Source organism: Cinclus cinclus, chromosome 1 (genome assembly GCF_963662255.1).
Source record: "Cinclus cinclus chromosome 1, bCinCin1.1, whole genome shotgun sequence".
Classification (NCBI taxonomy): Eukaryota; Metazoa; Chordata; class Aves; order Passeriformes; family Cinclidae; genus Cinclus; species Cinclus cinclus.
In genome coordinates, this window is record NC_085046.1 from 83,564,660 (window position 1) to 83,580,558 (window position 15,899).

Consider the following 15,899-nt stretch of genomic DNA (forward strand, 5'->3'; position numbering starts at 1 on the left):
AAGTAACTACAAGTTCAAACAAAAAAGTGACCTTTGCCTGTTGCTACAAGTATGTTGCTCGAGGGGATTTGGCAGTGAGCTTTTCACTGGGAGGAGTCACTTGGCATTGGTACTGGTTTATGAAAGAGCAGAAGAAAGTATAAGTTGGTTTTCTTAAATGAGTCCCTACCAGGAGGACAAGTGCTGGTGGCAAGTCAATATTTACCTCAGCGCAGCACTGTCAGGTCCCACGCTGTCACAGTAAGCGTTCTGCACGGGGCACGTCTCTGTGCCACACATTGCATCTGCCTCAGCTGGGTCCATGTAGCCATTGACCAGCTTGATGTCTCTCAACTTCATGCTGTCATTTTGTGAATCCAGAGATACAATGTCAGATGGGGAGCTCAAAACACCCGAGTCCTCCGTGGTGTCCTCTGATGCAAAACAGCTGCTTTCTGATGCTGTTTCTTCCACCTCTGATAGCTCCAGAACCGTGTCATCCACTGCATAAACATTATCATGTGTAGACAGCAGGCTCTCTAAATGAAATATAACAAGGAAAGTTAGCTGGAAGTCATCAGTACATAAATCAGAGCGCTGTCCCTTTGTAATTGGAAAAACCCACATGAAATGCATCAGAAATGTGAGGGAGGGTGCTCAGTATTTGTATATAAGACAAAGATGATTTGAAAAGTGACAAAAATTATGTCCTCAGCTTTCAGAGATGTGGTTTGCTATATTGGTCCTTTGGGGTTTGGGTCTTACAACTTCCATAGCAAATCAGTTTCATTAATTCTCTGAAGAAACAATTTTCCAGGGACAGTTTCTTGAGGAATTAGACTGAATTTTAAATGATGCAGTTCAAGAAATCACTCCCGCTACTCCTTATGACAACATAATCTCATTATTTCTCTGCCAAGCAGATGACATTTCCAGTAAGAAGTCAATGTACAGGTGAAAATGCGCAGCATTCCCCAGTCAAGGAATTTACCAGTCAAGTTTACACCTAATTGATAAACTACATCTACTGCTGGCCCAGTGGGTGTCACTGATTTTATAACCCTTCAATTTTCATATTTTTCAAAGCATAGAAGATCTCCTAATAAGCGTAAAGAAAAGTAGACAGTAGAGTAGAAACTTTTCCAATGTTTAGTATTTATAAAGGAGATCAAGGGATACGCCCTTCACATGTTTAATTCTATTAAAAGCTGCAGATTTTGAGAGGAGATTAGACACAGTGTAATTTCTTGTACCCTGTTTTAGTTTGGCTCCTATGAGATACCCCTTTTTGTGTTTTTTGGTAAAACCCCACAATTTAATTTCTTTCAAGAAATTCTCTAAATTTCATCTGCAATTATGCCATTAATGGAGAGCTCCCAACCAGGTCAATAATTTCAATGACTGAAATTACTGAATGATGAAACACAGAATCAAGCCCAAACACACTTCTCCTGATCAAAAGGAATCAATAAAGACTAATCTAAATGTTTAATTTGGAATTACAAGTGTGCTCCATTCTCTTATTGAACCTCAGTAAGCAACAGGAAGATTAAACAACAGTTTATGGTCTGATCTTCCAGACACTTGTGGTGGATGTTAATTACATGAGAAGTCCCAGGTCTGCAAGTGTGACTAAGACTAAATTTATAGACGAAGAAGAAATACTTCATTGTATTTCGGGCTCAGAATCAACAACTCTTTGAAGAATACAGGAAGCTATAGCTCAATAAAAATTATCAACACAGAGAAATACTTCTGAATTATGCTGTATACTCAAAAGTATTTTCTTTAAGTCGGAGAAGTGAAAATAATTTTATTAAAGTATGTCACAGAAATAATTTTGTCAGGGTATAGCTTAGCAGTGAAGCTTTGAGTAAAACCAGAATAAAAATCAAGCCAACATTCTCCTTGAGTGAGGTTACAAGATGCCATTAAGTACTGAAATTGATTTCCAACAGTAGAAGCAATAAAATTCAGAGGGTTACAAATCACGGTTAAACTTTTAAGTGCTGTCAAGCATTGATATTAATGATGGAAGATGATCCAAAGACTCTACTGCAACTTTGGAAGCAATGTTATTTGATTTCTTTGACCTTATTTTCTGTAACATTAGTTCTAGATTCTGGATATAGTCTCAGAGATTGTTCAATTTTAAAATGGTAATTACAGGAACAAAGTATGTGCCACTGAATGGATTTGAGTATGCTTAGCATAGAACTACGATTAGGAAAACACCAACATGAAGGATAAATATGAATAGTTTGACACTTAAAATCAAATGATAAAACCCCACAAAAACTGACAGTGAAAAAACAGGTACAAGTATATGGCTTCTTGGCTTCTAGACAAAAATTAAAAAAACCCAGTAACAAACACTAGGAAAAGTTACAATATGTTAAAACCAGGACAAAGTAGGATAACAAAGAAATCAGTTTATAGAGTGGAAGTTGAAGAGTGAAAGCACACAGGAAGATTTTGAAGCAATGCACAATGCAGTATATATCCTTGATGCAAAGAGACCTCTCTGTAAAACATGACAAATCTCTTGTCACATGGATGCCATAAATGACCTCCACCCTATAGCTGGCAATTTATAGCCGTGTACCTACTCCCAGATCCTGACATGAGGGGGGCAGCCTTTTCCTCCCTCGCTGTCTCCCACATTTCCTCATCCTTTTCTTGCCTGCCTGCAACTATTTCCTCTATCTTTCTGCTCGGGGATTTAGATCTTTTTGGTCACAGAGCCCTACTTGCTTACTGCAGTAGTAACAACACTCAAGTCTCTCCCTGCTCTGCAGCAGGATCCCTAACCCCAGCCCACTGTTCCCACATGCTGACAAACAATAGGAAAACCAATCTCTTATTATCAGACTCCATGGGTGTCTTTTCCCTGTTATGTCTGGATCTTGGCAGCTGAATCACCCAGGCCAGAATAAGAACCTCCTCATTCAACAGCAGTTTTATCCTGAAGCATGGAAATATATCAAATGGACATCTTTCTACTCAATTATTAAATTCCCAAAGCTCAAGAAAAACTAAAATGTTCCCCTTTCTTCAAGTCTATCGGTTTGACAAAGTACTTCCCTATTTTTTATCTTCACCAAGAAGATTCATGAATTTTTAACACAGTTAATACATGGCACTGAACAGAGTTATTGGCTGAGACAAACCATTTTGACTGCAACTACTACTTGTCTGAACATGAGAGCACACATATAAAACACGACTGTGATGGTTCTGTGCCATGTTAACAACCTTGTTTCAGCTAAGAGCAGCACTAAAACACCCTTGTTTCAAATTTGAGCCATTCTTGGATGGATTAAGTAAGAACTATTCTTCCTCCTACATGCTTGATTAAGTCTTCACTGGTGCAAACTGAAGATGGGATGGGCATTACTGGGTAATGACACATGACATGAAGAAAGGCTACCTCAACATTATGAGTGGTCTTGTCTTCACAAGGCAGAAAATACTTTACAAAAATGTCTAGTTCTGCAAGGAGAACAGGGTAACATTTAGTAGTAGATGCGATTCTGCCTTCCAATTTTTGCATGTTTTTTCCCCAAGGAGATGTACATGCAGAAGACCACCCCACACTAACACAGCATGACCACGCTACTGAGGTTTTATGTTGGTCAATTAAGAAAAATCTCAACATTTTCCTCTCTTTCCTCTATCATAACACTACGAAAAATTCAGGCTCTGATCCTCAGGACCTCATGCAGACATATCCAGGTTAAGAAAGAGTATTTAGAGAATAGTTCAGGATTGAACACACAAATAACAACTGCCACAGATGAAATAGTATTGAAACATTTCTATACTGAAGGCTGAGTTTTCAAATATATAAAAATTTTCAGTAACGTGATCCCATTCACTGGCATCAGGTGGGGTGGGATATTGAAAAGCCTGTAGAAGTCAGTCCACAGTCTCCAAGCTATTCTAAAATCTCCGTGGCTCATCTCACCCCCACATGAAACTGGAGAGAGTCCTTCAAAGCCTTGGATAGCTGCTTACCTGTGTCCTGCCTCAGGCTGCAGACACTGCTAAGCCCACATGAGTGCTGTACCAGGGATCTCCCCAGATCCACAGCAGCAGCGCTGTCGCTGCACAATTAGGTCAGCCACAAGTTACAGAGGCTTTCTTGCAGAGGGGGACGTCTGTTTGCAAGAATGCTGCCCATGATCATCAAGAGGGAAAGAGGAGAGTAGCTCATGAGTAAAGAATGTGAGCTTCTTGTTTAACACAAAAGAGATCTTGTTGCTTTAATCTCAATAGCCTGTAAGCAATTAGGAAAACACTGAACTCTGAGTTTAGAGGAGTCATATCTGCACTCACTCGTGCAGTTTGATATTGCATATATGTACACATTACTCATCCAGAATGCCAATGATGGGGAGACAGATAAACCTCACCTGGTCTAAATGCAAATCAGCACTTTCAGAAATGAAGATTTAATTCAATATGCGAAGACTTCTGGGGGTAAAATACTCACTACTTTGGTTACTACTATGAAAATAACCACCATCGAATTTGCATTAGATTAGAATTGAACTTAAGTGTTCAAAAGATGCCTACCCCATCTGAACTTACAAAGTCAGTCACCAAAGCCCAAGTCATAGCTCCTTCTAAATCCAACAGGCACAGGATGTAAATCCTAACTGTTCAGGAAGTGCTGTGACCTTCTGGTTTTACAGCACTGATGATGTTTTGTTATTACACTCAATAAGGTCAGACAGAAGATGTAACAGTTGATTCAGCCCTTACATGATGAGTAACCTGAACTTCACAATTGTTTCAGAGATGCAGAGTTTATCTAACTCATCTAATTCTTGCTAAGAGGTTGGTAATTGTTTTACAGTTTCTTTTATCATTTGTTCTATCACCAAAGAACTTTCTTTTCATGGACTAAAATTGCTTTGCTGTAGTTCAAGTGGTCTATTATAATGAAGTTGTAAAAAATTACCACAAACTTCATGATGTTAAAGAATATTAATTCCTATAATCATCCCCAAATGTTAGAACATAATTCTTTCACTGACAGTACTTAAAACTTCTAGCAAGAGAAAGAAACATTGCTCTAATTATTTGTCCTGGCAGCAAAAAGTTGAGACCATCAAAAAAGACTGGTATTAAAATGCTGTGCAATTTTTTTCATATACTTGGAAGAAGGCTGATGGAAGAAACAGGAAAACATTTGTTATGGCAATTATTTACAGAGATTATGAAAATGGAAAACACAGGATTAGCTTAAGGGTTTTCACACAGGTACAATGTGTTCTTGCTATATTTTACTCATTTTGCTCACGGATCAAAAAACTGTATGCAGAGATAAGTGTTAAAAAAGATCACTCAGTGAGCAGATAAAGCAGTAGACGAAATGGGTGGTCTTCTCCCTACCATAATGAAAATTATATTAAATCAGCATGCTTCTTAGCATATTTGAACGTACATGCATACTTTCTTATTTAAAAAAAATCAAAGAAACAGAGAGAAAATAACTGACCACTGTTATACTTTAACAATACTATTAGAGGAGTGGGATTAATTCCAAAGCACTCCTCTCCTAACTTCTGGAACTGCCTTGCAAGAACTCAAAATATGCAAGGAAATACTGAGCTGAGGTACTATGCTCTGCAGCTGCAGCCCTCCTCCAAAATGAGGATGTAGAGCAGCTTAATGTTGGCTTAGTTTATTTAGGTCACAGAACAGTTTCATTTGTAAAGAACCTCTGGAGGTTACCTAGTTCAATGTCCTCCTCAAAGCAAGGCTATCTTCCAGCTTTGACAAAATAGTTCAGGGCCTTGAACAGCATAGCTTTGAAAATCTCCAAGCATTAAGACCCAACAGCCTCTCTGGAAAAAAATAATGAATCATTCCCTGGGCAGAGTCTAATGCTTCTCCCACTTAAGAACATTATTTTAATGTCAACCAAAAAACATTCTAGCTGCAACTTGTCACTGTTGCAGTCTTATCTTTTTACAGTGAATCTCAGAAAAGAGTCTGCCTCAGTCTTTCGTCTTCCTTTAGGTGCAAGACGGCATTCAAACTCTCCTTACCCTTCCCTTCTGCAGGGGGAGGGCTGAACAAGCCCTGTTGCCTCAGCACTTTAATGTAGGTCCTTGATGCTTCCTGCCAGGCTCTGCTGTCTCTGCTGCGGTGTGTCTGTATTTTATTACATAGAACTCAAAACTGGACCCGCTTTTGGACAATGGACTAACATGTGGCTTCATGGTAGCCAAGTAAAGAGGAATAATCATTTCCTGTGATGTGCTGGCTGGGCTCTTGCTAGTGCAACCCAGCCTGTGGTTAGTGCTTCATCACTGCAAGGGCACGTTGCTGACTCATACAACCCTGCACGGAACTTCCAGTCTCACATAATGCGATATTTTCAGTCTTCTTAGTCTTATGCCCCATCCTCATGTTTTCCAATAGGCTCTTTAATTGAAGCCATTCTCACTGCAAACCCTGCAAACAGAAGTAAATCCATTCCTTTACATGCCAGACAATAACAAAAATTAAAAGACTCACAAAGAACATGTCTCACCAGACATATCATCAGAAAGGCGCAAACAGAGTGTTATTAGTTACACCCTGTGAATCTTCAGCATTTTCATAGTCAATCCCAAACTAATGAGAGTTAACTTAGCTACCTAGGTCTACTCTCCTATGGTTGAAAAATAAATGCAGTGTGGACTCATTTAACCTGCCTTATGAATTTGAGGGAGTTAAGCACTTCCCTTGGGGTTAAACTTGTCTGTTGTTAGTTGATATCACAACAGAAAAGTATTGTAACTTTCACAAAAGCTTTTTTGGCAATGGAGTTTCCTACACCAAAGGCAATACAAGATAGGATCAAGCCAGGGAACAGGAACTGAAGAGTGTTCCAGTCCCTCCATTGTTTTTTCCATGTACAAGCAGCTGTGAAGATCTGTGCGCTGATGTTTGTTTCTCCTTTCAGACATATACTGCAAAAGATTGTGAAGTCTCTCTCCCTCAAAACACTACCTAAAATGTCTGCTGGCTCTTAAAAGATTCAAAGGAAGCAACCCCTGCAAGTAAATGTCTGCTACCCTCTTCCATTTCAGACCTTTATTTTTACCACCTGCCAAATAACTAAAGAAAAATTTCTGAACTAAGCAGCACAGATTTTCAGATAGGGGAAAATCAGCATATTTATTATTCCTATTTCTTTCCCACAATCCTTTCTTCAGTGACTGAAAAAGACTCTCTGACCCCTGCAAAGCCCATTTGACCTAGAATGCTGTTGCTATTGCTGAACTGCTTTTCATTCTCTCCTTTTTGGCATTCTCTTGAACCCACTAGCTCCTTGCTTTTATAAATGCCTTGTTTGGACTCTCTGACAACTCTACATCATAGCCAGTAACTAGCCTTCCTTATTCAAAGGGATCAGATGTCATAAAGGCAACACAAAGAGCAAAATGCTCTTTGACAGAAAAAGGATCTTGTGTCAAAGTAGATCTTTCCTTGATTAACCTGAGAACACAGTCACTTGGCTTTGGGAAGGACAGATTTTAGAAAATGAATCAGTGGTGTGAGTTGTTAATTTCCTTTTTAACACAATGAAATGTGATGGGGAGAGTTTCACAACACTTCCTGGTGTTCACTTTCAGAGGTTAACAGCAAGCTAGAATGATTCACAAGGTGATTTCAGGGCTCTAGACGGTCCCTTGCTTCAGGTGAGGAGAGGGGAAGGGTGACTAATCCACGCAGTTCAAAAAGACTACCAACAAGCAGACAATGTAGGTTAGAGTAGGAAGATAATATAGAAATATATTTAAGAGCAATTATAGATAACTTTGAACTTGTACTTCATAAATCACCACGTGTAACACTGGCAACATACTGTGTTAAATAACCGGGCTCTTTGGGGGTGTTTGCAGGACAGGAAAATCTAGATCTAAAACCAGAGACTGCCCAGTATAATGAGTCTGGTTGAAGAAATAACTCACTCTCCCCATTTTGCTGGGAATTATTAGTCTTAAGTGATAGATTTGGGCAATCCTCATCCTTTCCTGAGGTGGTCAGCTTTCAGTGAAGCACGCTGCAGCATCTAAACAAATGGACTGTGAAGGTGATTTTCAAGAGCCACCTTAGAGAACACACTCTATAAAATTGCTTGAAAAGCATATGCAGTGTAATGATTAAAACCAGAAATGATGAGTGTACCTATGCAATAAAACAGTATTTTACTAGGTGATTTTTAAGACCACAGAAGAAGGGCCATTTGCTCAACTTTTCTTTTTAAACTTCGCTATCTTTTCACTCTTGTGCACTCTGCATCAATTCATTCTCTTCCTCAGTTTGTTAACAATTCCACAAAATTTCTACTGCAGTTTTGTATTTATAGCATCATCCACAGGAGAAAAACATAAAACACTTTTGCATTGTAATTATCCTTCCCTTCCCCAGTAACTGGCTGCCAGCAAACTCAGCAAAGAAGAGACACAAAAACCCAACCCTAAACCGGGCACATATACACACACGTACGGGCACCCCTGTGGGATTTAAGAGCTCTTTCCATAGTACAGAGACACCACTCTACTCACAGTTCTGTATGTATTTCTAATTAAAAGTGATTTAAAAGTTAGGAAAGGTGAAGGAAAATCAGGTCAATCTGTAATAATCTATTACTGAAACCATTAGGTATTACATGCATACAAATAAAAATTTTGAACAGCTGCTTTCTAATTTTGTGGACAAAATATACTTGTATACCGTCTTGGGCACAGAAGCACTTCCACTGAGAACTGCTACACAACTGAGAAAAATCTTTCCTATCAACACAGACTTACTAAGAGCCAATGGCACCAAATACCGGTTTTGCTTAATACCAAAAGCTAATAGTGAACTGTAGGCTGGAGTGATGATTAAGAAAATGGGATTTAATCACTCTTGCAGAACCCTCCAGTTCCCCCATCAGTGCACCTATCATTTTCCCTTACTTTTTTTTCTCTTTTTATAGGATAGTACCTTAATATAATCTGAAGTCAGACAGAGCCCTGAGAAAGTTGTTTTGTGAACCACCTAACTTAAAATTAAAATGGCACAAAACTACTCCATTTAATTGGCCAAGATATACTTCAGCCAAACCATCAGTAATATAAATACCTACACAGATTTTCAACAGCTAGCTACAAATTTAGACATGAAAAGATTTTCATACATATCCATAGTATAAAGAAACACAGCTCTGCTCTGACCTCTTTTGATGTAGATGAACTGACTCCTCTTGGACCTCCAGATCAGTAGAATGTGTGCTTCCATTTCCAAGAGGCTTTACAATAAACTTGGGCTGGTGGTTTACTTTGGCAATTATACTTCCAGAAATATTTTAACCTAGAAGAGCATGTTTCTGTTCTGAGTTATAACACATTTCACTGCACATACACACTGGATTATTCTGCTATCATACTCCTCAGAGCTGTAAAACATCCAATTATGTCAGTAAAAGTATATACCCAGTGAGACACTACTTTGAGTACGTGAACACTTCTTGTCTCTAAAACAGTCTGCCTTCTGAAACTGACCAGTAAAGAAAATATTACTCTTGCAGGGAAGAAAACTGAGGGTTGGAGTATACACAGTACCTCCCTGAAGTTCTTGTGTGATACCCCCTGCAAGGGTACTGTACCATAATCAAAGGGCATTTCCTAGGCCCTTCAAAGACCAGACTCTCATGCTGGGATGAGGGACACCCAAGAGCAGTGAGGCCAGGAGAGTGCATGCCAATCACAATCTCCACCTAAAACCCCTCCAGGCACCCCTGGATCTAAAACTTGCAGGAAACAGGCACACGCATGCTGCAGAGGCCCATAAGGGCAAGTAGTTCTATGGAATCATAGAAAAAGACAGACTTCTTTTTCAGTGACGCAGACATAGCCAAGTAACCACAGCATGGGACAAGAATCAAATGCAGGGAGGTAGTGTGAGTCCAGAGGAGGGCCACAAAGATGATCAGAGGGCTGGAGCACCTCTCCAGGGGAGACAGGCTGAAAGAGCTGGGTTTGTTCAGCCTGGATCAGAGATGGCTCTGGGCAAACCTCCTGGCACCTTTCAGCTCCTTGAAAAGGGGCCTTACGAGAGAGCTGGAGAGGGATTTTTCACACGGGCATGTAGCGATAGGACAAGGAGGAATGACTTTAAACTGGAAGAGGGTGGGTTTTGATTAGACATTGGGAAGAAATTCTTCATTTTGACGTTGCAACAGGTTGCCCAGAGAAGTTATGGATGCCCCATCCCTGGAAGCATTCAATGGCAGGTTGGATGAGGCTTTGAGCACCCTGGTCTGCAGAAATGCATTCTTGCTTATAGCAGGGGTGTTAGGCTATAGCTAATCTTTAAGGTCCTTTCCAATCCAAACCATTTTATGGTTCTTTGATACTACGACCTCCACACACTAACCATGAAGTTATCTTTTCCAGCAGTGCATGCTGAAGCTCTCTTTGGGAGCCTAGTAAGAAGTGGAATTCTGGACAAGTAGAGAACAAAGTTCTCACAGAAAAGCACTCCTCTCATGCCACCACTTCTCTTTGGCAGCAGATGGACCACATCAGATTATTTCAGACATAAGCAGAGATAGAAATACTTAAGTCAGAGTTGAATTTAGCCTGGTCTTCCACAGTCCTCATGTGAAATCAATTATCTCATCAATCATGCTTTGCCCTGAGGCTCTCTTTCCCTATTAAGTTGAAGAAATGCAAACATGTAAGAGCAGTAACTGGATGTTACTGCTTTGTACTGATTTGTGGATACTAAAATGTTAATGGCAGTGCCACCTCTGGTGCTCTGGTGAACAATAGTCTGATGCAAGAAATGGGTCACCATCTGAACACCCACTTGGAAAAATATTTCCCCCTTTCATATTATGTGCTGTTAGTATCAGATCCTGCTTCCACTGCAGCAGTCAGGTTCTGCCCCTGACTTCAACAGCAGCAGGATCAGACCGTTCACTGATTAAAATGCAAAGCTGCAGATATCTCCTGCATGGGATGAATCCCCACAGGGAAAATTTGTCTGCATTTTTATTCACGTGAAGCATTTTAAGGCTTTCATTTACACAATTCATTCAATAATAACGTGCATGCTGTATAATGGGGTATCTGATTAAGCATGCTTAAGTGCTTTGCTGGAGCAGGGCCATTTCTAGAATTTGAAGGCTTGCTATGATCATACCCTCAAAATAGGCAAGCTAGTTTGGGGAACTTTTCACCTGAGTTAATGGGCTTAAATAGAATCAGCATAAAAGGGGGAAATTTGGAAATGCCTTTGAGTTTCTTTCTTTTTAGCATCAGTTCCTCCTGAAATTAGGCTGAGAGGGTCACCCTATTGTCTGTTTTAAGCTTGTCTATGAAACCCTCCAGTAACTTTTAAACTGGCTACCAGCTTCTCCTGAATGAGTCAGGAAGGATAACAGTCTGAAGTTCAATTACAAAAGTTGTAATAAAGAGGTAGAAGGACTGAGTGCAGAGACTTTCTTCATATACAAGTTGACATAAAAGCTCATTTTCTATAATCTACCAGGGATACTTGAGGGAAGGATGCTATGAACAATAGCAACACTTCAACCCCAAGTGCAATGGGGTTTAGATATCAGAGAACTCAGTCACTAATACAGAAGTTCAAAAGAAATGCTTAAGAAATTACTTGGTGGGGTTTGGGGGGAGAAAATAAGAAAACAAAGAAGAGAAAAAGAGGAATTCTCAAATCTTTTTGGTTTTGAAAAGCAAGAACCTCAAGTTCCTGGAATTTTAATCCCCATCTATTTTCCCGCTTTTTATTCATTTTTATCCTCTCTCTTTCCTATTTTTATCCCTAACTAAAAAATCAAAAAGACTATTAAAACAAAACAGCACCTTCTCTTTTAAACTAAAAAAAAAAAAAAAAGTTAAATTTTTTCCTAAAACTATTACCCAAAAAGTGTGTTTGGAAAAATTTTTAGCAGGTGTGACTGGCCACTGTTGCACTTTGTACAGTACACTTTGTACAATAATGCTCAAACATTACCTTAATTCTCCTGATTGCTCATAATTTCAGCATGGTGCTGTAAAACTCTCCACTCACCTTAGAGTGGCCCCTATCAAACCAGCACAGAATCACACTGGTGGTTTGTTATTACTCTTCCCATTACAGCATGAAAATTTAAAGACCTCTGTCTCAATTGCCTTCAGCCTGTTAATTTTCTCACAGGCACTAATTTAAGTCTGTGGAAAAAACCACAAGGATTTTCCCTGTGCAAGGATTTTTTGTGTAAAAGAAAGCAATCGATACATTGCCAAAGCCTCGTATTATGAACAGTGGCATGTATTTAATGTACTCTGAAAGTGAAGAAAAGACTTTCTAGTACAGTCTGTGTCCTTTGTAAGAGCAGACTGAAGACAAGTGGTTTTATTTCAAGAACATCTGAACCCCATTGATTAGCATGATGAATACTGAACAGGAAAGCTGCCAGGTACAGAGGAAACTGGGCATGTCCACAAGGGAGTGGAGCAAACAAGCAAATTACAGTATATGCATACTTTTTTTTTTTTTTCACCTAAATGTTTTCATTTGGAAAACTTGGACACTTAAACCTCTAAGTTTCTTTAACTGACTAGTCAGTTAATCAGCATATTGTTCTAATTCTTTGAAGGCAAGCAGAGAAGGGTTTTAGAAGTGAAAAAAAAATATAGATTTAAATTGTAATCAATAAAAATATTCATATAATTTGTATTTAATTGGAATAGAACCTCTTTTAGGAAAAAAAAAGACACTTCATATTTTTGGGGAGAACGGTGGCATAAATTTTACTTGTTAAAAAAAAAATGTGTCAGTCCTAAGCATTGATTTAATACACCTGAGAGTGGTAGTACCCAAAAAGGGATCAGAACAAAATCAAAATACCAGTGCATTCACACAGTAGACCCCAAAGTGTCATCTGCTTCCAACAACACTAAGAAGTTATATAGGGTGGCCCTTCTACAGTCCTTGGTAGTCCACTGTGAGGCCTTCTGGAGAACAACTCTGTAAGAGTTTGTTTGTCTTCCAAAATGCTCCATCTCTTATGAGTGAAAGTTAAGCAAACAAAGCTCTTATCTTGAACTTAAAGCAAATAATTATTTTTTCTTACAGTCTTTATAATTCTTACATAATTTATCATAATTCTTATGTTTTAATAAGTATATGCATTCAAATCTTGACTGTTTCATCCATAGACACACCTTAAAAATACATCTCTTGCATGTTTCAACATAGTTTAGAAAAAAATGTTGAAACTATTTCCTCATTAAATTTTATATTTTACAAACTGTAAAAATATTTTCCTTTTAGTTTTTACCTTCTTGTCAAGTGAAAAAAATTGAGGAAAAAAATACATGGAAGAGAAAATAAAAATGCTTACCTACATGCTTTAAAAATCAGAAAATAATAATAATTTTTATTAGATACTTGAAGTGGAAAAATTAGCTGTTTTGTTTGCTCTAACAAGTAAGCAGATTATCCCCTACCAGTCTTTCACGGTTTATGGGAGGGCACCATATATTTAGCAATGCTATTTTCACCTTTTAATCACTATATTCTTAAAAGAAAAAATTGTATTTGTCTGTCATAGTCCTCTTTTCTTATTCCTTCCTCCATCCTCTTTTGTTTTAGTTTTTGTTCTCCTTTGCTTATGGTAGTAGGTTAGAAAGTAATTACTTTATCCATGCCAGGGACCAATTATGGAATCTACAAAAGGAGAAGAAAAAAAGAGAAGCTGTCTCTGCTCTCAGTCTTTTGCTCCCTCATGCCCGAAAACCCAGAAGTGAATGTGTATGGCCAGAATTCTCAAGTTCTTAGAAGAAAGTAGGCAGGCATTTTAGTCAGAGTTTACTGACTTAGAAGTGCTAATAGAAAAAGCTGAATATGAGCATCTCTAGGGATGGAAAACCACTTTGGTATTAGAATCATCACCTACCTGGAACAGAGAAAAATTTTCAACAGTTTGTTTACAGCAGCTCCATGAGCCTTGCCTGCGTTTGAATCAGTAGGATCTTGCGCTACAAATGCCATTTAATGCACCAACCTTCCAGTTTGATTTGCCCTATACCTTATGTGTAAACCTGGCATAACTTCAATTCACACCCAGGATGAAAGTGCTCAAACACACACTTGCAGCACATGCACATATTTGGTTGAATGCAGATGTTTAGACCCACTTGTTACTGATAAAGAATAAGTTGTTCTATGTGTATGGCTGTGACGACTTCCTCACATTTCACCATTCAAGGGCAGCAGAGTATGTCTAAGATACCACTCAGTTACTAAAAGTACAGCTCCCGGAGTTAAAACTGCTCTTCTTTTGACAAAGGAAGAGGACAACAGGGAATTTGGTTTCACTGGGAAGAAACATTCACAGTTTATCCACAAACCACTTGGATTGCAAAGCTGGTCTGCAAGGGAATTAAGAGGAGATGAGAAATGTCTTCACACTTAGTCAGGATGGGAAAAGAGAAGCTCTGGTTTATTCCACACAACATGAAATAGTTAAGTAGCCAGTTAAAAATCTAAATAGCAGGAAATGTGTCTAGAAAGACTATTTGATTCACTGGGGTTCCAGTCCCATACTTATGTAAACAGAAAATATTTTCTTCAATTATTCAACTTGATTGTGCTCCCTTACAGTCAGACTGACTGCTGGCTCAAAGTCTGCAAAACCACAACTTTTACTTCCAACACAGGCAGGTACCATAGTGTAGGGGAATGCAAGAGAAAATGAAGTTACCCCACTTTCCAACCAGTGTTTTTACCCAGGATTCAGTCTCCTTCCTTAGAATTTTCTCAATGCATGAGAACATGAAGCAGATCTGGTGACCCAAATTTACTATTTTATTAGAAGTGAACAGAAAAAAAAAAAAAAATCTTTCATGTTCGAGGTACATTCAAGGGACTCAGTAGTTGATACCTATTCAATATGTTGCCAGCTTCTAGAGTTATTCATTATTTCTTTGGACTTAATGCTTTCAACAGTCACTTACCACTAGTAAACAGTGCCACAGCACTACACAAGAGTATGCAATAAATAAGAAGGGGAGCCTTGCAGGGAAATATACAAGATCACCTTTCCCCTTATCTACCTCAGCAAAAATCAGCATTTATTACCTGTAAGGTCTTCTGGATGAACAAAGAATTAATTATGTCACTTTTTATTTTGTCAACTTCTTATGAATTTTAACAGTGGACATCTCTAGCCACAGAGCTGCTATAGCAGAAGCTTATGAATAAGAAGTGTAAACAGAAACAGAAATTTTGTTCCACCATCCTTGAGGGGGGGAGTCCATAGTTTTACAATGACATCGAAAAACAACATGGCTGTAATTTTCGAGGGATGGAATAAATTCCATTCTGTCTTCTGAAATAACATGTATTTTTGTATGGAACGTTAAATGGTGCCTACTGCATGTACTAAATATATATTGAGACTCATACTAGTGGAAGCCAAGCTCAGAAGAAAGAACTGCTGTTATACTTAAGCACACACAGCCCAGCTCTCAAAAGAAGCACTTTTATACTGGGACAGAACAATAACAAAGGCTTAAACTGGCTGTAAACATAAATGATGAGGGTATCAGAATCATGACCACAGAGTTTACTTTAAAAAAGCAGAATAAAGGGACAGATGATGGGCATGATAGATTGGATGGCCGTATGTTTAATAAACAAATCCATCATAAGTCTTTGCAACTCATCATACAATTCAAACTAGATGATTTCTCTATCAGTCATTCTCCCTTGGCACTTACTGGAGCACTCTAGATACCACAGACAGCTTTAAATAATTCCAGTTGAAAAACAACAAGAAGAGAAATATTTCCTTTTTCCATTCATATGTTTAGAATATTTTTCTCCATATTTTACCTGCCCATAATAATTTTCAGTGCTAG

At 38.6% G+C, this 15,899-nt stretch overlaps 1 protein-coding gene across 1 annotated transcript in view; it reads right to left on the reverse strand.

Annotated features, from left to right (window-relative positions):
* The window catches only part of COBL (cordon-bleu WH2 repeat protein), a 155,735-nt gene that overhangs the window by 24,393 nt on the left and 115,443 nt on the right, over positions 1-15,899 (reverse strand). The window contains exon 11 of the mRNA XM_062511003.1: positions 206-518. Within this exon, the coding sequence (XP_062366987.1) occupies positions 206-518 (313 nt within the window). The remainder of the gene's footprint in view (positions 1-205; positions 519-15,899) is intronic.